Source organism: Branchiostoma lanceolatum, chromosome 14 (assembly GCF_035083965.1).
Source record: "Branchiostoma lanceolatum isolate klBraLanc5 chromosome 14, klBraLanc5.hap2, whole genome shotgun sequence".
In the NCBI taxonomy this organism is placed as follows: Eukaryota; Metazoa; Chordata; class Leptocardii; order Amphioxiformes; family Branchiostomatidae; genus Branchiostoma; species Branchiostoma lanceolatum.
Window position 1 is genome coordinate 10,862,981 of NC_089735.1, and position 21,313 is coordinate 10,884,293.

Below are 21,313 nucleotides of genomic sequence, written 5' to 3' on the forward strand. Positions count from 1 at the left end.
TTAACGGTATTAGACTTAATACGCCTTGTACAAGCATACGTGTAGCTTTTTGGATTGTAGATGTTAGACAATTGTAAAAATCAACACAGCTCAGTTGCATAATCTACCGACGTAAGGCCATGTTGATTTGATTGTATGGATGACATCCGCGCGCGCATCAATTTTCGTCTGTTTCCAAAAAAAAGTTTTTGACCGTACTGTAAATCGTACAAAGCAGCTGCCAAATAGCAAATATATGCCGTGAATTACAAGAAAATATTTCGATCAACGGATAGTAATGTCGTAGTATGCCAAAGACAATTCCAAGGTAAAAGAAGAAGATGTGAAAGAAAAAAAGGAAGAATCTATTATTGGATATCATATACCTTATATTTGTGGTACGCCATTTGTTTAACCTCCCTGACCACTTTGATTTCATAATGAAGGCAACTTTTTTTTTCCAAACTTTTTTTATTCGCACGCTCGCATCAGTTTTGGGGTTCCCAGAGAATGTCATCCATAGAATCAAATCAACATGGCCTAACGTCCTTGAAGATATGCATCACATTGTTTAAGATCTTCGGCTGCATTTGTTGATCGACAGGTGGCAAAATTTCAAAATTGCCAGAAAGTACATCGTATCTTCTTCGCCTGAAAATATACTCCGTCGCATTGTAATTTGTATGGAGCTCGGTGACACGTTTCGACGGTAATACGGTCGGTGTCCTCGAGACCACAGTCCGATTTGTAGGTATCGACCAATGTCCGCAGGTCACCGATGTAGACCGAAGGTCGTTAACTGTGTGATCCCTTTATGCCTTCGGGGGTAAGTATGACACACACCACACAGGATGTGACGTGCCGTGTGAAGGGCACAAAAGAATAGACGATGTCTTGTCAGCTCATAGTCATACATGTATACCTCACTGGTTCATTCTATACAACCTGGACATACCCTAACGCCTGCAAAGTTTGACAACTCTCTCCACTACAATCTATATACATAAAGGTGGGTTCTTTTACCTGAGTTGTATGCATGGATTGTATCATTACTTAACGTATGTGTAGTACAATACTAGTACATGTACGTTGTTTTGTGGGCAGCCGTGCCCTGTTTTTGGTGTCCTTGTCTGATTTCGCGTGTATCATTTAGATAGTCCCGGTGCAACTGTTTATCTTTGAAATTGATATTTAAGCCATTAGCATGCATGCTGGTCTTAGTATAATCATTGGTACATGGTTTGGATCCCTAACTTGCACCAACGTGGTGTCCATGGGAAAGGCACTCATGAGCTTTTAATTCTGCACTCTACTCAGGTGAAAATGAGTAAGTCTGTTCCAGACACCATAGGTCACTAGAAATTGGACACAAAAAAAAAACACAGAAAAAATGGCAGAGGAGTTAGCTGGCCTTGTAGTACAGTATACCTAGGTCGCATGCTGTACTGCAAGGCCACCTAACTCCTCCGCCAATCTTTTTTGGCGACGCCTCAGGGGCGGAGGCATTTATTACAGTATTACGATCACTTTGAAAGAATTTCAGGAATTGCACGAATGCATTCCCCTGGGAATTGGTATTGAGGTAGCCGTCGGCTGTGTAGTTTATGGAAGGAAAGGAGAGGCCTTTGTAGATTTGAATGTGTAAAACACCATTTTGGCGAACTTGCTACTTAAGGCACAGAAACTGGCTATCATTTTTTGATTTTCAAATATGCTTCTCTGTTTCTAACAAGAGAGAACAATATTTACATTCCTCTTGTTCTGATAAGATTCAACTAGGAATACATTGAAATATCAAAGCTTGATTTTCGAATAAGTTCTTTTTTGGCGACGCCTACAATAAAGGATTTTATGTTTGGATATGTAGCTGATACATGTTCTTTTAGATGCTCTCTGAAGACTATAGCGAACACATAAAGGATAAAGGAAGGACGCGGATACAAGCAAGGTTTCTTTAACATTGGGCATAGTAGATGTTTTGTGTGAGAGTTTTTATTCGTTTGTGTTTCATTTGTTTTTAACCTGTACCTGTACGTTTGCGTCACCCTTCATTTTTTTTTCTCTTTTTTTTTTCTTTTCGGCTTTGCGACGATCCTGCATTCATTGTTTGTTTATCCTGGGTTGATGTTATCAGCGTACACTCCAATTCTTCCACGATGACTCCAGTGAAGTCCTTATAGAACCAAGGGAGGCCGCGGCGTAGCTCACCTGCGGACACAAAGAGAGAAATCATTCACTGCCGTTCGTCGAGGAACAAATTGATCTCCCTTTCTCTCTAGCTATCTATCTATATTTTATTCAAACCAGTAAACACAGGTTGAGAGTCTGAGATGCTTGCTCAGTTATGAAGGTCAGCCTTTACAATGACCCAACATATGAATTATATGTTACCCAGGTCAACAAAAATGGCAAAATTTAGTGATCTAGCTAGCACCCGTCATTTTAGTCATTTGACAGAATTTATGCCACTCATGACGTCCAAAGATTTTGCATATTCTGTTATCTTTAACCAGCAAAAATAGGTGTGTAAAGATAATGAGAGCTTGGAATTTCGCAACGAAAACTAGTAAATCTGCGTAGGTTTGCGGCAGAGCCGATTCAGATAATTTCTAACGCCCTCTGGCGACCGGAGAGACGACACACAGGCCAGTAGGTGGGGAAATTCCCGTCCCCATTACATTTCTGACCGGTCTCACCGGACTAACGTTTTTTGTGACTATTTCCCCCACTCCCGTTCAGCGTCCGTTGTTGCAAGCAAAGAAGTCACATGCATAAAAGTCTGAAATACTTATATAGTTATCAGACTTTCTGTAATTTTGGTGAATATTATCAAACTTTCAAGCTCACACGCGCTTTCTTCCCTCGAAACATGATAAATGACGTTTGATATTCTACCAATAACAGCGCCCGCCCGTGCGGCGGGAATGGGACAAAAATAATTATTTCCGGATCCGGTGATTTTTTTTCGTGAAACAAAATTCTGATCACGGAAAAAATCCTGCAGGCTGGCTCGCTATGAGACATCGTGTTTCACGTTGTCTCATAGGCGGTGAGCCACCGAGTTTTGTGCCTTTATACGGATCGTTATTTCATCTCACCTCTTTACTCTAGCCAGTGAATTCCTTCTAAGGTTTTCAGGGTGGGCATGGCGTAGCTCACCTGCGGGAACAAAGAGAGAAAAGGGCATGAATAAATTGATGTCATCTACTGCCAATCACTCAAAAAAAATCTGATTTGCCCTTTATTTTAATAAAAATCATCCTTACTTCACAAAGACTTCAAAATTATTCAACGTTTGTTCTTTATTTGGGTTTATAAAATCATGAAAATTACATTCTGATTTGTATTATCTAATGAAATCGATCATCACTTAAGCTATCCACATATCAAAAACAAGTATACAGGTTTGGATGAATATCCCTTTATCGTTTGTCAGGCCCCTAGGGACAGGCCTTCCAGCAGAGGAATATTTGCACAAGTTTTGCAACTAACATGTGTTAGATGACACAGTATGCAAGTGCCCCATAATAGAAAACCTTAGTATGTTTACAATATAACCACTGGATTTGACTGATAACATATAAAAATATCCGGGTCACGGTTTTACTTACTTACCATGGTCGAAAAACCTTTCTACGCTTTGGAGCTCACGACCATCGACTAAAGGACATTCCTTTTTAATCTTGCACACTTGAAAAAAAACAGACGCCCAGGGGACAGGGTCCCCTAGCGCCATTCCTGGCCGTCCAGTGCCGCCCGTATACAGCGATAGCATGCCTTTCTAATCGTAATACTACAGCGAACCAACAAAAAAATCCTACAAACACCGAAAACTAGCGAAAATTTAAAGAAAGTCCATATAAATAGCACTGACTAGTATAAAACCAACAGATTCAGAATGCAGCAGACCAAGTAGTAAAGCGCTACTTCTAACTCTCCTTGTGCAACGTTATTCTACGGTAGTCCGCAACAAGACGAAGAAATTTATACCTGGTACCCCACGATCACAAGAACCCAGAACTGTTCTGGGCGGAAATCATTGTTGACATTATAAAAAACGGTGACAAATTGTCTACTCGTTGATCATCATTCTACATGTAACGTAAGTAGTGACACATTGAGATGTCCGCCACAACAATGAATAGCCAAGAACGAGTTGATATAACAAATTCAAAAATTCGTCAAGTGTACAACATCTTAACAAGGTACTAGTATTTGTGGCAATTATCAAAATAAACAAACGAATTCCTGAACTACAACGTTAGCAGGATAGAATATGTGAAAAGCAATGTACACTTTAGCCAGTTGTCAAAACAACGTCTAGGCATCTCATTCACTAGCTCATATCCAGTTGTTTGAGTAACTGCTTTTTTGGCGTATCTTATTACCTGGGTGTCTAATCTTCATCGACAGCTCACACATTAGGCATGATTACGGAAACACATATCAGCTTTAACAAAACTCGTCAACAAAGAGAAAATTTAGACTTCTCGGCAGTAACAAAATTGGTAAAAGAAACACCGGAGCAGACGAATACGAGAACAAATACAAGGAGGTTAAGGACAGAAACGTACACTCTAAGTTGGCATCAAGTCTAGCGTGCTTCGGTCTGGCTCTCGTCGGGGCAGAGGGGGCTTTTCGCCGCCTGGTGCTTTTGCATTCACGCGGCAGAAGTTGGCCAACTCCTACCGAGTAAAAAAAAAACACCGGGTGCAAAGGTCAATAAACCTGGCAACAGAGAGTTCCGTATGCCACGAAGAAAGCTCGGCCGAAGATAGCCCTGGGCCTGTAAACATAGCGAAATCCGAGGGGCCTGCATGGTAGAGGCTAAAATAAAACCACTGAGCCCATCTTTTAGCTTGGTATTTCATAGTTTTCATTTCGTAAAATTTAGTGCAAAGTACAAGTAAATTTTCAAGTTGCTGTCTATTATCAAGTGTAAGAAACTTCGACAGAAACACATTTAACGTATGAAAAGTTTTCAAGAACTTACCTTGAAAGAATTCCGGGTCTCCGTGACTCAACACAAGCCCGTAAGCATTTCCCCGTCGTGTTAGACTATTCCTGGCGGCGGGCCCCGGTATGCGGTCCTTCTATTGTCGCCGGGTGCCCCGGTCCGCAATCCCCGCTGCACGGCGCGCCCTTGCCCCGGAGCTGACCTGACGGTATACTGTATGTAACGCTAGCCTCGAAGCTTATGAAACGCTGAGGGCGGGGATTGTGGCGAGGTTTTTATAACAGAGTGTGCAATTTATCAAGTGGGAGGGATTATGTAATTAGATCACACGACTGATTGGTTAAAACGTGAGATTAGATTTCAATATTTAGATCAGAACCCTGAAATCCCTGAAGTCAGCTAATATCCAGACCACCGGCTGGTCCCCATATGATGAAACTAGGTCAACATTGTTTTAATTACATAGTTGACCTCGGTTGACCTCAGTTGGGGTGCTAGTAGTGAGACACTGACAGTTTGTGTTTGCACTTCTCTATCAAAAGTATGAGTATATATTAAATGACTACAATCTTTGAAGGTCTATAGATATAGGTCTGCAATATCTATATCTATCTATCTATCTACCTATCTATCTCTCTCTCTCTATGTAAAAAAACAAAAAGGTATATATATCATGGGTCACTAGTGATTTACAACTTGTTCCTTGGGCCCTCTATTATAAGGGGCTGTCCACAAATAGCGCTTCAAGTGCCTGACCAACCTTTGCCCGTCGTGCGTGGGAAACTAAAAGATCCAAAGATTGTGAAATGTTGGAGCCTTAGATTTTGGAAAACTCTCGACATTGGTACAAATTTGTCATAAAAGATAAATATCATAACACTGTTTGCATTTGCAATAGATTCTCGATAACTACTTGCAATTGTAACGCAATCTCCCACTGACAGAGGCTTATATGGCGATTAAATCAGACTAGTATACTATAAATGAGGGCCTGCATGCCCTTTTTCGTAAGGCGTAATTCAGCCTTTTTCGTGTTCGTAATCCGTAGGCAGTCGCCCCAAATCAACGTAATTCGTAATCAGTACATAAGCCGTAACGCGTAATTGGTCGCTTTCTTTCTACGTAAACCGTAAGTTACCTTTATGCAACGTAAAGCGTAATCCATAGATTGCTGGCTAAGCGTAGGCTGATTTCAAAATGGTCCAATCCACAAGCGAGCGCCTCCCATCATTATGTCCGCGATGAATTCTATCAAAATTCCCCTAAGTATACTGTGAGGGTCTGCTTGGGGGGTCCTGGCAACGCTTAACGGTAAATTCAGGCCAGCCGATAACGCTTAACGGTAACTTCAGGCCGGCCGATAACGCTTAACGGTAAATTCAGCATTTTTTAGAACATGAGATACCCTGAAGACGACGTTTTTTGCCACTAGTCGTCCTGATCTTGTGGCAAGAGACCTATTACGCTATGCCATTCTCGCACGCCTGCTCCGAACCCTTTAAATTCGGCGGCGACAGGAAATTTCGTATTGATGGGACGAAATGTTCATGATCACGATGAAGAGCGCCGAAGGCGCGACCAAATTTTTTTAAATATTGACCCTCTGAAACGCTATTTCCTGCATTCTGAGGGGGGATTTTGCTGAAGAGTAAGCTAAGTTTTATGACATCTCTATTTGAAAAAAAGCTTGATTTTTGAGGGGCGTCACGCCTTCCAGACCTCGCCGGAGCTGCGACATGCTCCCGGGGAAAATTCTTGACACCCTAAAATGCTATAATTTCTTGCATTTCGACGAGCAAATATTACTGGTAATGTAAGTTAAGTTTAATGATATCTCTGTTTGTGAAAAAATACAGACGAGTTTCAGCTTGAGTTTTGGGGGTCGACGCCCTCCTAACAATATTTTTCGACGGAGGCCCGGCTTGCATTGGGGAAAATTTTAAAATCTTGAACCGCGAAACGCTTAATTTCCTGAATTTTGATGGGAAAACTTTGCTGGTAGAGTGAAAAATATGTCTGAAGTGTTTCAGCTTGAAATTTTGTGGGGGGCTGGGGGCGCCCTACCGACATATTTTCGCCAGAGCCGTGTGCTCCCTGGAGAAAATTTTGAAATCTTAACCCACTGAAATGCTTTTTCTTGCGTAACGAGATATTACTCAATAACGCTTAACGTTGAATTCAGGATGACAAATAATGCTTGACGAGGAATTAAAACGGCCAGTAACGCTTCACGATTAATATACCGATAACGCTTAACGGTAAATTCAGGGCGGCCGGTAACAATTAACGGTGAATCGAAAAAGGGCATGCAGACCCTCTACTGTGGTACGCAGAGCATCCGGTGCTGAAAGGCCGCGAACCCAAGCAAAGCATGAGCTCAGCAAAGAACACCCTGGGTGCGATACCCTCACTCTCGATCGATGACGTGTGACTACATCTACGTATACCCCGAGGTCTTACGATGGCCCCTCTATGATGCACGTACATCTAGTATTTGTTTACCCTTTGTGCAAAAATAACAATCAGTTGCACCATCGAAAATCACATTACACTATCTACTTCACTCAAGAGCAGGCTGGGATGTTAATTCATGGCCACTCCCATGTCAGAGGTGACTCACAATTAGCTCCAGAGCGACCAGACTGGTTCGACTTCATTTCATGCAGGAGTAATACCGCGTGGCGGATCATCGCTAAGATATCTCTAACATTGTCATCCGATTTGTGCCTCAAAGGTGGGAATACATTTATTGTACGAATTCTAGATCTCTGAAGAATGTTTGTATTGCGACATAGAAATTTATTTATATATACATATCAGTAAAAGTTACTATTTTTCATATAAGAAGGCATGTGCTGCCATTGCTGCTAACTCTGTTTGAAAAGACCAGACCAGTTTTTGACAGGCTTTCTCGCACTGAATGCTTCTTCTGTTTTCAGTTGCCACACATCATGCTCAAAAGTTACGAAATAGTCGTTCCGAAAGTTATTTATTCGGGTGGAAAAATACGTATACGTGTCGAGGTGGGGTAGGAATGGGGTGGGGTAATTAGTTTGGTACGTAATGGACGTGACCAGATTATCAATTGCAGTCACTGTCAGTGCAATTGTTATATCAATTTGGTTAAACGTTGCCGCACAAATCTAGTGTCTTTTACAAAAGCGCACGTCAGGATACCATGTTGTCATTTGACGAGCCATGACATTGTGCAATGAGACTGTACTTCCTTCAAATACGCTGAAATGGAGTTAGGAGAACTTCAATGTATGTGATAGCACAGGTCCCTCTATAACGTCACATTACTATTTCTAAGTACACGAAAATAGAAATTTCCACCATAAAAGGTCTTCATTCATAAGCAAGCTGTGGTGTTTATCGGGCTCAAATGTGGCTTCCCATGTCAGATGTGACGTGAAAGTTCGTAGTTCAATAGTGCTACGTATTATAAGTAAACAAACAGGTTAAACTTCATTTGATACAGAAGTCATTGCGTGTGACCTCACGCCAGTCTAGACTTTGTCATTATCACTCATGCGTTTAATGCAAATGCTAAATTAAGGTGCTTTTCAACTCATCTCCATGATGCTAAAAATCGCTTGCTTTGACGAAGCTAAGAGTTCAGCCTTTAGGTGTGTGAGTTTTGACTCAGAATTTAGAGTAGGGCGTAGAGAGGCTGACTAAATTTAGCGTCATATGTAGCTCCGGAATTTAGCGTTTAGCGTTCTCGAGACGCCCCCATGCAGGCCGCTCTCAAGGAGGTGTCCTCAAAAGTAGGTATTCAACATAATATCAATAGTTTTGACGCAGAACTAGATAGTTGAAGCTTTGTAAAGTCTTTAAGCCGGTTCGAAAGCCTCATGATTTAACGTAATTCGTAATCAGCTCTGAGACTTCAACGTAATTCGTAATCGGCGGCGAAAATGTTGCGTAATTCATAATCACTACTCCCCCATGCAGGCCCTCATAAATATTTCCTTGCATAGACACCAAACATTTTAAGAAGAGGTACAAAATATGGCAAGGGGTGTGTGGCAAGTTTGCCCCCTTTCTCCACTTCTGTACGCAATCTCACTCGAGCCGTTTGCGGCGACAGTGCGCAAAGACACAGAGGTGCACGGAGTCAAACTGCCCGGTGGCTATGAAGCCATTGAGACGATAACTTTGCCTTCCTATAGCTAGCCTCCTTTGCAGGCTCTGAGGCGGCTTTTTGGGGGGCTAAATAATACACTTTTTGCAGCCAGCCCGTAACTATCAGCCGCCTAGAGCCTGCGCTATTTCGGTGCGTCAAAGCGAAATCAAAATCACGTTAGGGCGATTAATCTAACGGCGGCTGATACTTACGGGGTGGCTGATAGTTACGGGCTGGCTGCAAAAAGTGTATTATTTAGCCCCCAAAAAAGCCGCTTCAGAGCCTGCATAGACTACGACCTCTTGTCGTGTTAGGCTATCGTTGTAATGTCTCTCCTTTATGGCCTTATGTCATTTTGATGTGTCAAGTTGGCAGGAGTGGGTTGGTGGGAGCACGCGGATAAGTAACCTGTCGTGTTTAGCTTGACTTGTCCTTTTTCTGTCGTCCTTCCTTTGTCTGAGCTGATTGTTAGTAACGTTGAAAAGTTGAAAAAAATCAAAATAGTTAAATAGTTGAATAGGCACTTGCTGTCTTGTCTAGTCTTTCTTTCATTTTGATTATGTTATACCCCAATTAAAACGGGTTAGATAAGCACTTGTCTGTCTTGTCTAGCCTTTCTTCTTTTTGATTTTGTTACACCCCAATTGAAAACGGGTTTGGTCTCAAGTGTCAGTATTCTGGAGGAGACAGTACTAGGTACATAATAAACCCTGATTTGTTTTCTAAATTGAGCGAGGATACAAAAACGTATTCAACATTCTTACACAAAGAAAACAAATAAGACTTACACGTCCATTATTCGTTAAAGGCAAGAATTTCTGTGGAATATCATACAACACTAGCAACGGACTACCATTTTCTTTTAAAGACACAATAAGGTGAATCAAGTCGAAAAAAACGACCATCACACCAAAAGTGGCGTGCGGAGTCCAGGGGTTAGCAGCCCTGTCTCTAGATCAAAAAGTTCGAATCCCGGCTGTGTCGATCACCCGACATGCACACTACTGGAAAGGGTCGCAGTCTTCTGTTCTTTGTGCTTATCGAAACGAGCTTGGGGGAATTTGCCCGTAAAAAGAACGTGTTAATACTATACATAACGTTTTCTCTGTCACGACCAGTGAAATGGTAGCTCTACATTGAGCTCAACTTGCTGGTTAGAGATCACTTTCTAGTTCCTATTGCATGTAAAATGACAGGGATCGTGTGGCTTTACGGCAGGGTGTTCGACCCAGAACCAACTGGTCCCGGGTTCAAATCCCCCTGACGTCACCGATGTTGTGCCCTTGGGAAAGGCACTTTACACGGCTTTCCTCACTCCAACCAGGTGTAAAATGGGTGTATTGTTCAATGTACGTGACACATGATGAAAAACTTGAGTGCAGTGCCACATCGTCCTTGTCTGTTAAAAGGCGAAGTAAAAAAAAAATGAAAAAAAGGCCGAAAAAGATAACACAATCAAGCACGCTTCAAATAAGGGACAATGTGTAAAAGCTTTTCGTTTGCTTTAGATTTCAAACCACAATTGATTTACCGTAACAACATGCGTCGCCTTGGTGATTTTTAAGTCACCATTACTTGTTGTCTATTTAGCCAATTTCTTCAAATTTTCGAGGGACCTCAGATGGCGCCTGGTAGAGACTACTCTCGGGTGGGACGCTCTCTTGACCACTACCAAATGTTTTAAACATTTTGAAAAAATTCGGCTAGCCCAGCCGACCTGTAGCCAACCGGGCAAACCGACTGCCAACCACAGACGACCTTGCTCGCGATTGACTCCCAAGCATGGTCTGGCAAAGGTTGGGAGTGGTCGGGACTCGGGAGGCCATTTTCGGCTATGTGTGACAGGGAATGAATTTTTCAATTCATGTACTCTTTGTTTGCACTCAAAATACTTTCAGATGTCCCAAGGTACTTGTAAACTTTCTAGTGGAGGACACTGTGATGTCATCGAGATAGACAACCTGCGATGCCGTACAGAGATAGGCATCAGTCAACACGAGATAGGGACGAAACAAGAGGTTGTCATCAGTATTCGCCTGGGGTGTGACGTGCGAAAAGCAGGCAAAAGTGATGACATCATTGATTCCGTGAACTACGGCGATGTTTCAAAAGACGTCATCGGTTACGTGGAGTCAACATCCTTTAATTTGGTGGAGAAACTAGCGACTGATGTCGCCAGAATCTGCATCACCCTCTACAAGGTACGAATTGCTGGTGAAGTAACTGTAAAGGAATTTTTAAAGGAATTTTATTGCTGCAAGGCTTTCTTAGACATATTTCGAAAAAAAAATGATATGGAATTGCATAATAGTATGTGTTTTATTTCAACTTGTCTAGGTTCAATGGGTCCAAGTACGAGTCCACAAACCACAGGCATTACGCTTCGCTGACTCTGTCGGTGTTAAGATAGAGAGAACACCGGAGGATTTCAACGACAGCGTGGTCTATCTCTCCCTCGGGTCTAACATCGAGCCCAGGAAGAACCTGAGAAACGCCATCGCCTTCTTAAAGGAGAAAGCCTTGGTTCTGAAGACGTCTTCGCCGTTTCTAACCCCCCCTCAGCTGCAAACCAACCAACCGGATATTGTCAACATGGCGGTTCAAATCCTGACGGAAATGGCGCCAACACAACTGAAAACCTTTACTTCGGGAATTGAAAAGAAGCTGCTGCGCGTGCGCGACCCTAACAACAAACACGGACCCCGTACCATTGACATTGACATCTCTCTCTGGGGGGCAGAGGTGTTGGAATATAGCATCGTCGATGAGGAAGGATTGACCAATCACAGCTCGCCTAACGGCCACATTCTTGAAAAGAAAAAGGTGCCTGACCCTGACGTTCTTCGGTTCGCTCATGTGGCCGTGCCATTGGCTGAGATCTCTCCCCATCTGAAGCACCCAACCAATGGCAGCACGCTAGCCTCCATCGCCAGGGACGTAACGGGTCGCGAGGATTATGCTAATACGTTTCCCATCGTGGATCTCTTCCGTTAGAAGTTTAGTTAAACCACAAAAGGTATACAATCACGATGAACCTCGAAAATACTCTTCGCTCAGTGAATTTGTTTTAATAGGTACAGAAAAGTGACATATTTTCAAGCATTATTATAAGACTGCTAATCAAGTTTAATTTCAACTATTTCCTAGATCAATTATCAAAATTGTAAGGATTAACCAATATGAATGGGTGTCTGAAAAGGATCGCGGGGGGGAGAAAGACTTTTCAATAAATTAGATTCTTGTATCTACGTTATGGTAGCAGATTGTTGTTTTACCCATAGTAGTCTAGCTAAGGCTATAGTTAACGTTCTTTTAGGGTCTTTTCTTCTGTTTCGCATCGGTGATTCAATTTGATAAGTCAACATGAAGTTTTCAGGCACACAGAACAGTGTTTCAATAAACCATGTAACTATATGTATGTGTGTGTGCGTGATGTGTACGTTGGCATACATGTAGGTGGCGCTTTGACGAGTGTTGCATGGGCTTCAATGACTTCAATGTAACAGTTCCTAAAAAAACAATTTGAAAGTTTTCAGCTATTTTACATATATAGTTCATTTAAGGATAAACTGGAGAGGGTGCAGAACCAAGCTGCCAGATTCTGCCTGCGAAGCTGGTGTGTTACGCCGAAGGGGGGTTATACCGGCTATACAGATACAGATACAGAGGTTGACGAGGTCGTCTCTAAAAAGCGAAAGTGATATATCGATCTTGACTTAATAGTGATATGTCGGCTAAAAACTATTTACTAAAGGAAAAGCGAATTTGTGGACGTGCCTTGGAACACGTAGTACCACCTGGTGCTAATATAATGACGCGGTCTGACTGGTATTGGCTGAGATGCGCAGTGACCCGTCACACACACGACCTCGACCCCTATACCTGCGTCCTGCCACAGGAACTGAATCATTCCTTACCCCACCCTGGCGTGCGTACACGGGCGGTAACAGAAAGGTAACTCAGTCATCATGTTGTATGTTACATAGCCATAGTTAGCTGTAGTGGGCTATATACTCGTACAGAGTAGTGAGAACATCTCGTACTTTAATACGTGGGGTGGGTGCCTTTCTTGGAACCTGTGGCGAATTCTGTTCTCTAGATAGTAACTGGGGAAAAAGAAACCCCTGTGTCTTCTTGTGTCAGTGGGGCGTGTGGATTTGATACCACTTAGATTATACCCTAATGAGACTTATAGCCGTAGCTGTTTTCTGCTATTTTAGGGGTGTTTACACACTTCTTTGTAGCCCGCAAGCGTTTATATCAGTCTTATGGTTTCTTAAGGTGCCTTCCATCCCAGGGTGGCCTTTAATTTGATCTCTCTACCACACAACGTCGTTAACAGTGAATATGTACGGTATACGCAGTCAGCTTCTGTGTCCTCATTTTAGTATCTGCCCTTTCTTTGTCGAACATACCTACCAAACTGGGGTGACCCATTAGATATTCCTGAACACGAGTGTCTCCTGATTTAGGGTTTCCACGAAACGTTACACTATCCATATTTCGAAGCGATGAATTTCTGGTGTCGAGGTTTTTCAAGATAATGACAAAATTATGGAGTAAAGATTCGGCTACGTTGTGACGCCAACCCGGAAGTAGTCGTTATACATGGAAGACTGTCACAGAGGAGGTCAAGGACATCGGCCAATGACGTCACTTGTAACGTAATCCCAGAATTCCTTGCAAAGAGCAACCAACATGATGGCATCGATGGCATCTTTTTGGTTTGCCTTTCTAGTCACTTAGTGACTCGTAGTTGTGTGCGCATAGTATGTAGAGTAGTAGTACTAGTAGAGTAGAAACCTTTTCCTTGGATGGCCCGGTCGGCCTGTACAAATATATACATGGCCGTTCTTCCCAGAGGTCCAAGTGGAGGGGGGCCGGGGGTCACGGGAAATCATTTAGATAAATAAGATACCTAACAAATTACAACAAAATAAATAATTAGTAAATACAATTTTCAATATGATGTGCTCAATTTGCTCATCCTTTAAAAATTTTCTTGCAGCGACAGGACTAGACATCAAGGATGGCCCAGGAAATAGCGGACGGACAAAAACAAAGGTACGATTTGTTAGAAATTTGCTATCTTCTTTTCACAGCAGAGGGAAGTAGTGTTTCCTGATAACTATTGTTGTTGAGAACTTCTTACAAACCCTCACTTTGTTTGTTTTCCTTAATTAAGGCTTATTCAATAGACTTATAAAACCCATTTGTCCACCTGTTCTAGTGAGGTTGAGCGACTTGTAGAGCTGTATGATCTGCAACCGCATCCAGAGGGAGGCTGGTTCAAAGAAACCTTCAGGTCGACGGCTCATTGTCAGGTAAAGGTGTGAGAGTGAGTGAGTGAGTGAGTGAGTGAGTGAGTGAGTGAGTGAGTGAGTGACTTACCGACTGACTGACTGACTGACTGACTGACTGACTGACTGACTGACTGACTGACTGACTGACTGACTGACTGACTGACTGACTGACTGACTGACTGAGCGAGTGGACAGCATTATGACTGGAGCAGTCGGAAATATATCTCCATGATACTGGATATGTGCTGTGTGTAGTACAATACCCAGTGTACTTTGTGCTAACTGTTTTTTTGCCAACAGAATGAACACCTTCACGGAAACAAAGACTCCAGGGTTGCCACAGTTTGCTACTACCTCCTACCGAAGAATGGTATGTCCCACTGGCACCGGCTAGCGTCAGACGAGATCTGGCTGTACCACGATGGCGGATGTCTCAAGGTGTCTTTTGATCTTCTTCTTGGTGTTGCTTCAGCAAAGTCTTAAATCCTAAGTACTACCCGGGTAGACCTGAATGTGACGTCGTGTTGGTGTAACGGTCAGGGTGTTTGGCCCAGAACCCTGAGGTCCTGGGGTCGAATCCTCTGGCATGCCACCGATGTTGTGGTCTTGCACGACTTTCCTCACTCCAACCAGGTGTGACAATGGGTACCTGACTTAGGGTTTGGAGGTAAGGGCTTCGCCCTCCAAACACACTACAAGGCAACACTTGCCCTTACGGACCCTTACGGCCTCAAAAAGGCTATAGGACTACCTTTACCTGTGCCTTTACCTTTTAAACCTGAATGATCCCTGTATCAAAATCAACATACATCTATGCCGTCCTTTCTGTATCATGAATTCCAATAAACGAACATAAACATAGTTTTAAAAAAGTACTTCTCTAACGGTTTGCGGGCACGCGACAGATTTATTTTGTACCATAAACTTGTCATACCTAACCTCAACTAATTAATATTGACAAGGAATTTAAGTGCAGAATCCTTATAGAACCACGTTACTTGTTACAACTGCTGTTGCTGAATCGAGAAAGCCACACACAAGGCGAAACTAGTCTGGGTGTAAGCTTGAATAAGGTTCTAAACGGGAACTATGTGGCTACAGCGTCTTTTCTGATGTGGCGTTTGTGTGTACGGTTGACTTGAGGTTGTCCACTACTATTTGCCAACTGTTGTTCCTGTTGTTACAGATTCATATGATTGACGAAAAAGGTGTCTACTCCTCAGCTGTTCTCGGGAGCAGTCTAGAACATCCCGAGGCCAGGTACGGGGTCTCCGTGCCCGCGGAGGTCTGGCTTGCTGCGGAACCGACAAACGGGGGAAACTTTTCTCTCATCAGCTGTATGGTTGCACCAGGTAATGAATGAATGAAATACCTTTATTGTGCATTCATGCCCCGAGGGGCTAGGTACAGGTCGTCTAACTTAACACATGGAACATACAATGACATAAATACAACAATACAAGCTGTAACATAAAGAGTGGACAAACTAAGCTAGTCCAGTAGTGTCGACTTCTTCTCGCTTCTTTGTACATGTGTAAATGTATGAACAGACAATATTTCTTATACAAGGATTATCCAGGCGTAATAAAAATATGAATTTGTCTGTTGCATTAAGATGTTCGAAATATGGGAATTTTATATGCTACGGTCCTATTTTCAAAGCGGGGCTTGGCAGGGCTGTTTGCGAAAACGAAAAATAAATAGTGCATTTTTTTTACGTTTTGTGTCTTTTGTTGTCTGATATGATATTTTTCGTTCCCACACGTTGCCCGGCCGGGTCCCGCTTTGGTCAAACTATTGTTGTTATGTTACTATATGCAGATTTCGCTTTGTTATCGTGTACATCTTAAGGCCCCGTCACAAATTCAAAGGTCCTTTCCACGACTTTACTCCGGACCACAACCCGACCAAGGTTGGCGGTGCATTGGTAGCAATCGGCCCAGGTTCCGACCAAGTCTATCTGTCGTGGCGACCATGTCACAACCATTTCACAACCAGTACAGAACCAGCATATAGTGAACTCACGATCTACTCACAACCGAGCCCCCGAATGCCTTTTAACCTTCGCTCAACCACGCCGACTTTTAGCCTAAGACTGTCGACTACTTCCTGAATGATCATGATTCCGAACCGTTTGCAAACATGAACTCTCAAGCAAACGGTTTGGAGGCCACGGTCAGCTATGGTCGGCTGTGTGTGACAGGAGCTTAGCCTGAATAATTTACGTGTCGTTACTGAACTTAAAATCTCGTTGTTTCATAGGTTTTGAATGGAAGGGGTTTGAGATGGGCAGGGAAGAGGACCTGGTGACGTCATTTCCACATCTGGTTGACATCATCAAACCGTACTGCCAGCCGTAGAGAATAATCATATGATACAACTTGGACGTGAACAGAGACTATACGATGACCATCTACACTTCTTAAGATATTGAGTAATAGAAAAAAATTATATCTAAACAGAAAAAAGGGCAGGAATCATCCATTTTTTTCTTCGAAATAAAAGGATGCAGAGTTGACGGATCAATGAGGAATATTGAAATTGAAAATACTATTGCCACCATATGTTTTATTATGGTGAGATCATTAGGAACTAGATGTCGGGTAAAATATGATGATAACTTATGGAAAAATTGTGACACGTTTACCCCATACCAGGGCTTTGATAACCTTATACACGTTCAGCTCAACATCTTGGATTATTTCGTTAATTTCTTGTACAAGCGTATTTGATAGGGTCTTTCAATTTGCATTGTGCATGATCTTAATAAAGGTAATATATTGTAAGGTATGTTTTATCAGAGTAACTATCTATCTTTTCTATTAATGATATATACATATATATATATATATATTTCTTCCGGCAAACATTTGCAATAAACTTATTGTTACTATGTGATGGGGATGGTATATTGTTTAGTTAAAGTAGATTGTTATGCATTTGGTTATTTTTTTAGTTATTCAAGGTACGTATACATTGTAAGTTATGTTATGTACGTTCGACTCCAGGAAGAGTAGTGATGACTAGTGAATGAAACCACTTCTTCTAGTTCCGACTCGTTTTGAAGTTGACATAAGGGACAACTGGAAATTCAGAACAGGGTGAGAAATCTGCTACGTTATACAGACTTGGTCCTCCTGGAGGCCGAACTTGGTACTGCAGCTGAATTGTCGTTATTTATATCTTTGGTCCTGGAAATGCTGTACGGTCTTGATTTCTCAGTGGAATGTAAATTTTGATGTAAGGAAGAAGTGGTGTGGGTTTGCGCCCCCTGGCATGTCGGTCTGGAACTGCATGGGCGTTTGTGTAGAAATTTTCCAAGTGTCAAGTGTAGGTACATGTAATACTATAGCCCCCCTCTCACTGGACCCGCGGCACGTTGGCGGCGTCGCTGCGTCTTAAACTGGATTTGTGTTATCCTTGACTTTATAATGGGAATATCATTCAAAACAAGTATGACCAAAAAAAGACAACAAAACACACGATTCGTATTTTGTCTATGAAATTCGTTGAGTGCTTTGACAATTCGATCGGCCGCAGCGACGCCGAAGGGTGCCGCGGGTCCAGTGAGAGGGAGGCTTAATAAGGCAGTGTTTTTGCGGTACGGTGAGCGAGCGGATATAGAAGCATCCCACCCTGGTTTGCCACTTTGTGTCACAAGTGATGCGTCATGCATGATGACACCCGGGGCATGTTGATGACAGAGACTAGGGTCAAAGAACGGTTAGCGTCTCTACCTATTGTACTTGTGGGGGCATGTCACTGACAATGCAGGAGCGGGTTTGGCCCGTTTTTTTGGAAAATACCCGGTAGCGCATGCGTAACATCTCACCTCACGTCCGTCACGTAGCGATAGGTTGAACGACCGGTGAACGGATATATACAAACCACCCATGTTTAAGTCAGCAGAATAATACAGCGTCACATTTGAAGCGATATCGAAGCAACAAACTCTAGAAGAGATGTGTATCGTTTTCCTGAAGTTTGATCCACACCGGAAAAGTGGTGGGTACAAAATCGTCATGGCTGCCAACAGAGATGAGTTCTTCAACCGGCCCTCCAAGTCAGCGCATTTCTGGGGAGAAAACCCAAGGGTTCTCAGCGGCGTAGATATGAAACCAGGTAGGGATCTTTTTTTGAAAAACATGTACATGTAACTGGTGACGTTTCTCGGTGTACACAAGGAGTGATCGAAAGGTTGCATTTAAAATTCATTTGGTAGAATGGCGGGTTGCATATTAGATGTGTCAGTCCACATAGTTAGGTACTGGTTGCGCCTCAGACAAGTCAACCCTTTGACACACCCTTTACAAGTAGATGCTCTATTGTATCAACAATCTTTCCAAGTGAATAGCAACAAGAAAAACTGGTTACAACATGTGAAAGATGTATTTGACAATAGCGGATACTCTTTTATCTAGAACGCCAACAATCTCGATCTAGACATACAGCATATATGTACATTGTTAAGAAAAAGGCTGACTGACATATACATTCAAAGTTTTCAAAGTGGAGTAAAATGATAAAATTATTAGCAGATCTATTTTGATGACATTTAATGTATACATGTATCGCTGGGACTTGGTGGGGAGATAAGGTAGCCTGGAGTCCAGCCTTCTTAGCTTTAGTCCGCTACCCAAGCTCCGCTCCCCGCCTTGACTCCAGGCTAGAGATAATGTTAGTTCCATTTCATTTGTCAGGATAAATGAAGGTTGATATCACGACCTAACCACGTGTGTGACCCGAATTAGATGAATAGGGTCTTTCCACTTCATGGGGACCGGCGAGCGACTTGTATGACCTACGACTTAACAAGTGGGATTTGAGATGTAAGGTATGATTTGAAAGACAACAGAACATACACAACTTGTAAATACACTTCTTTTTCAATCAATTTCGTTTGAGATGCAATGAGATTTCTGTACGGTCAACGGTCGCTTAAATGGAAAGGGGATATAACTTTTTTATGCTTAATCAGTCGTTATATGTGCACTGTTTATTTGTTACAGGGAAAGAAGGCGGTACTTGGGTGGGTATGGCAGAGAATGGTCGCCTGTCAGCGATCACCAACATCCTTCAGTCCTCACCAGTCCCCCATGCAAAAGGGAGAGGCTATCTCATCACTGACTTCTTAAGGGGGAACCAAACACCGCTGGCGTATCTGGAAAACCTCCCTGAAGAAGGGCATGGGTTCAATGCTTTCAACCTATTGACCATGGATCTTTCTGAGTCTGCAAGTTTGGCGTACTACAGTAATGTTTCTCACGACACTCCAGAAATCTTACCGCCTGGCCAGTACGTCGTCAGTAACTCCTTACTACAAACGCCACTTCAGAAGACGATCCACGGAGAGAAGATATTCCAAGAACTCTTACAGGACAAGGAAGAGGGTGACGAAGATTCTTTCATCAGAGGTCTTTTGAAACTCCTGGATAATAGTGTGCAGTTCCCTGACGACCCGCTAGTGGCGTTGCAGGGAACCCCACTTCCAGAGATGGTTCGCGATGGTTTTTCTGCCATTTGTGTCCGGACACCGAAAGAAGCGAACTATGGAACAAGAACAAATACAGTTGTTCTCGTCGACGGGGACAATCACGTGACATTTGTGGAGAAGACGTTGAAAGTGCCTGTCGATGTTAAGAAATTTGAATGGGAGGTGAACAAATTTGAATTCAACGTCCGCCAGTCCCAATAGTAGCCGACTTTTAGCCGACTTCTTTCTGACTGATTCCCAACCGTTTGCCGACTTGGACTCTTTGGCAAATGGTTCAGACTCGAGGCCACGATCTGCTAGTCTCTACCAGACTAACTACGCGAGCTATAGGGAGAATATTTACCAGTGTTTCATTTTCTGGCTACGCGGGCAAATGTGATCTTCACCGTGGACTGTCTCTACTGGCTAATTATTCCTTTTTCTGACGAATTCTACGACCCATACGCTCGTAGGATGGCCTGGTGTAAACTGACGATCAGCTATGGTCGGCTGTGCGTGACAGAAGCTTAGCCAGAATAATTTACGTGTCGTTACTGAACTTAGAATCTTGTTGTTTCACAGGTTTTGAATGGAAGGGGTTTGAAATGGGCAGAGAAGAGGACCTGGTGACGTCATTTCCACATCTGGCTGATATTATCAAACCATACTGCCAGCCATAGAGAATAATCAGATGATATAACTTCATCAACGTGAACAGAGACTTTGCCATGACCATCTACACTTCTTATGATATTGAATAGTAATAGCAAAAAATGATATCAAAAGACAAATAAACCAGGTATGGTCAGGAATCATCGATCTTTCCTCGAAATAAAAGGATGCAGAGTTGACGGATCAAATGTGAAAGACTATTGAAAATAGGAAGATTTGGTAGATCGTTCAACGTGCCTTTCACCATGCAACATTTGAATGCAATTGTCTGCCCTTGTCCTATATCTAGGTTAAATGATTAGGAACTAGGTCACAAGTAAAATGTGATGATATCTTATGGAAATATTGTGAGAATATGGGCCACGTTTACTCCATACCTGGGCTTTGATAACCTTATACACGCTTATTGTTTCGTTGATTTCTTGTACAAGCGTATTCAATATGGTTGCGCACTTTGCATGAAAGATATATTTCATCAGAGTGACTACTTGTCATTGTTTTCCATTAATTGAGTATATGTACAAATCTTCGAGAAAAAAATGCAATTAAAGTTATTGTTATTATGTGTTGTGGATGGTATATTGTTTAGTTAAAGTAGAGTGTTGTGCGTTTGGTGTAAGTTAAGTACTGTAAGTTCGACTCCAGGAAGAGTAGACTAATGAAATCTCTTCTTCTACTTCCAACTCGTTTTGAAGCTGACATAAGGGACATCTAGAAATTCAAAACAGGGGACAAATCTGCTACGTTATACAGACTTGGTCCTCCTGGTGGCCGAACTTGGTACTGCAGCTGAATTGTCG

The 21,313-nt window shown here is 42.5% G+C and overlaps 3 protein-coding genes and 1 long non-coding RNA gene across 8 annotated transcripts; 3 read left to right on the forward strand and 1 right to left on the reverse strand.

Annotated features, from left to right (window-relative positions):
- Positions 1–811: 811 nt before the first annotated feature.
- LOC136448905 (folic acid synthesis protein FOL1-like) lies at positions 812–12,313 on the forward strand. 4 transcript variants are annotated; one of them, XM_066448614.1, is made up of 4 exons: positions 813–988; positions 7,511–7,670; positions 10,964–11,266; positions 11,403–12,313. In XM_066448614.1, the coding sequence occupies exons 3-4, from the start codon at positions 10,964–10,966 to the stop codon at positions 12,057–12,059; spliced, it is 960 nt and encodes a 319-aa protein (XP_066304711.1). In that variant the 5' UTR covers positions 813–988; positions 7,511–7,670; the 3' UTR covers positions 12,060–12,313. The 4 variants fall into 4 exon arrangements, with proteins under 4 accessions (XP_066304712.1, XP_066304711.1, XP_066304710.1 ...); XM_066448615.1 differs by lacking the exon at positions 7,511–7,670 and having other exon boundaries at positions 812–988; XM_066448613.1 differs by lacking the exon at positions 813–988 and having other exon boundaries at positions 7,295–7,670.
- Positions 2,038–5,167, reverse strand: LOC136448688 (uncharacterized). The gene is made up of 3 exons (XR_010757912.1): positions 4,973–5,167; positions 3,078–3,138; positions 2,038–2,187 (listed from the first exon to the last, which is right to left on the reverse strand). It is a non-coding gene; the product is annotated as an uncharacterized lncRNA (long non-coding RNA).
- A 343-nt stretch (positions 12,314–12,656) lies between the features above and the next one.
- Positions 12,657–20,949, forward strand: LOC136448917 (uncharacterized). 2 transcript variants are annotated; one of them, XM_066448626.1, is made up of 6 exons: positions 12,657–13,019; positions 14,074–14,129; positions 14,296–14,389; positions 14,669–14,806; positions 15,555–15,720; positions 20,424–20,949. In XM_066448626.1, the coding sequence occupies exons 2-6, from the start codon at positions 14,095–14,097 to the stop codon at positions 20,519–20,521; spliced, it is 531 nt and encodes a 176-aa protein (XP_066304723.1). In that variant the 5' UTR covers positions 12,657–13,019; positions 14,074–14,094; the 3' UTR covers positions 20,522–20,949. The 2 variants fall into 2 exon arrangements, with proteins under 2 accessions (XP_066304723.1, XP_066304722.1); XM_066448625.1 differs by lacking the exon at positions 20,424–20,949 and adding an exon at positions 16,631–17,266 and having other exon boundaries at positions 12,663–13,019.
- Positions 18,130–20,063, forward strand: LOC136448628 (transport and Golgi organization 2 homolog). The gene is made up of 2 exons (XM_066448267.1): positions 18,130–18,490; positions 19,378–20,063. The coding sequence occupies exons 1-2, from the start codon at positions 18,331–18,333 to the stop codon at positions 20,061–20,063; spliced, it is 846 nt and encodes a 281-aa protein (XP_066304364.1). The 5' UTR covers positions 18,130–18,330.
- Positions 20,950–21,313: the final 364 nt, after the last annotated feature.

What these genes read in the sequence shown, in the direction of transcription:
- LOC136448905 (XM_066448612.1), top strand. Translation starts at nt 8,674, where the DNA reads ATGCAGGCCGCTCTCAAGGAGGTGTCCTCAAAA. An exon ending in TCAAGGAGGTGTCCTCAAAA is followed by an intron (nt 8,707 to 10,963) that starts GTAGGTATTCAA and finishes AAATACTTTCAG; the next exon opens with ATGTCCCAAGGTACTTGTAA. An exon ending in TCTGCATCACCCTCTACAAG is followed by an intron (nt 11,267 to 11,402) that starts GTACGAATTGCT and finishes CAACTTGTCTAG; the next exon opens with GTTCAATGGGTCCAAGTACG.
- LOC136448917 (XM_066448626.1), top strand. Translation starts at nt 14,095, where the DNA reads ATGGCCCAGGAAATAGCGGACGGACAAAAACAAAG. An exon ending in GCGGACGGACAAAAACAAAG is followed by an intron (nt 14,130 to 14,295) that starts GTACGATTTGTT and finishes CACCTGTTCTAG; the next exon opens with TGAGGTTGAGCGACTTGTAG. An exon ending in GGTCGACGGCTCATTGTCAG is followed by an intron (nt 14,390 to 14,668) that starts GTAAAGGTGTGA and finishes TTTTGCCAACAG; the next exon opens with AATGAACACCTTCACGGAAA.
- LOC136448628 (XM_066448267.1), top strand. Translation starts at nt 18,331, where the DNA reads ATGTGTATCGTTTTCCTGAAGTTTGATCCACACCGGAAAAGTGGTGGG. An exon ending in CGGCGTAGATATGAAACCAG is followed by an intron (nt 18,491 to 19,377) that starts GTAGGGATCTTT and finishes TATTTGTTACAG; the next exon opens with GGAAAGAAGGCGGTACTTGG.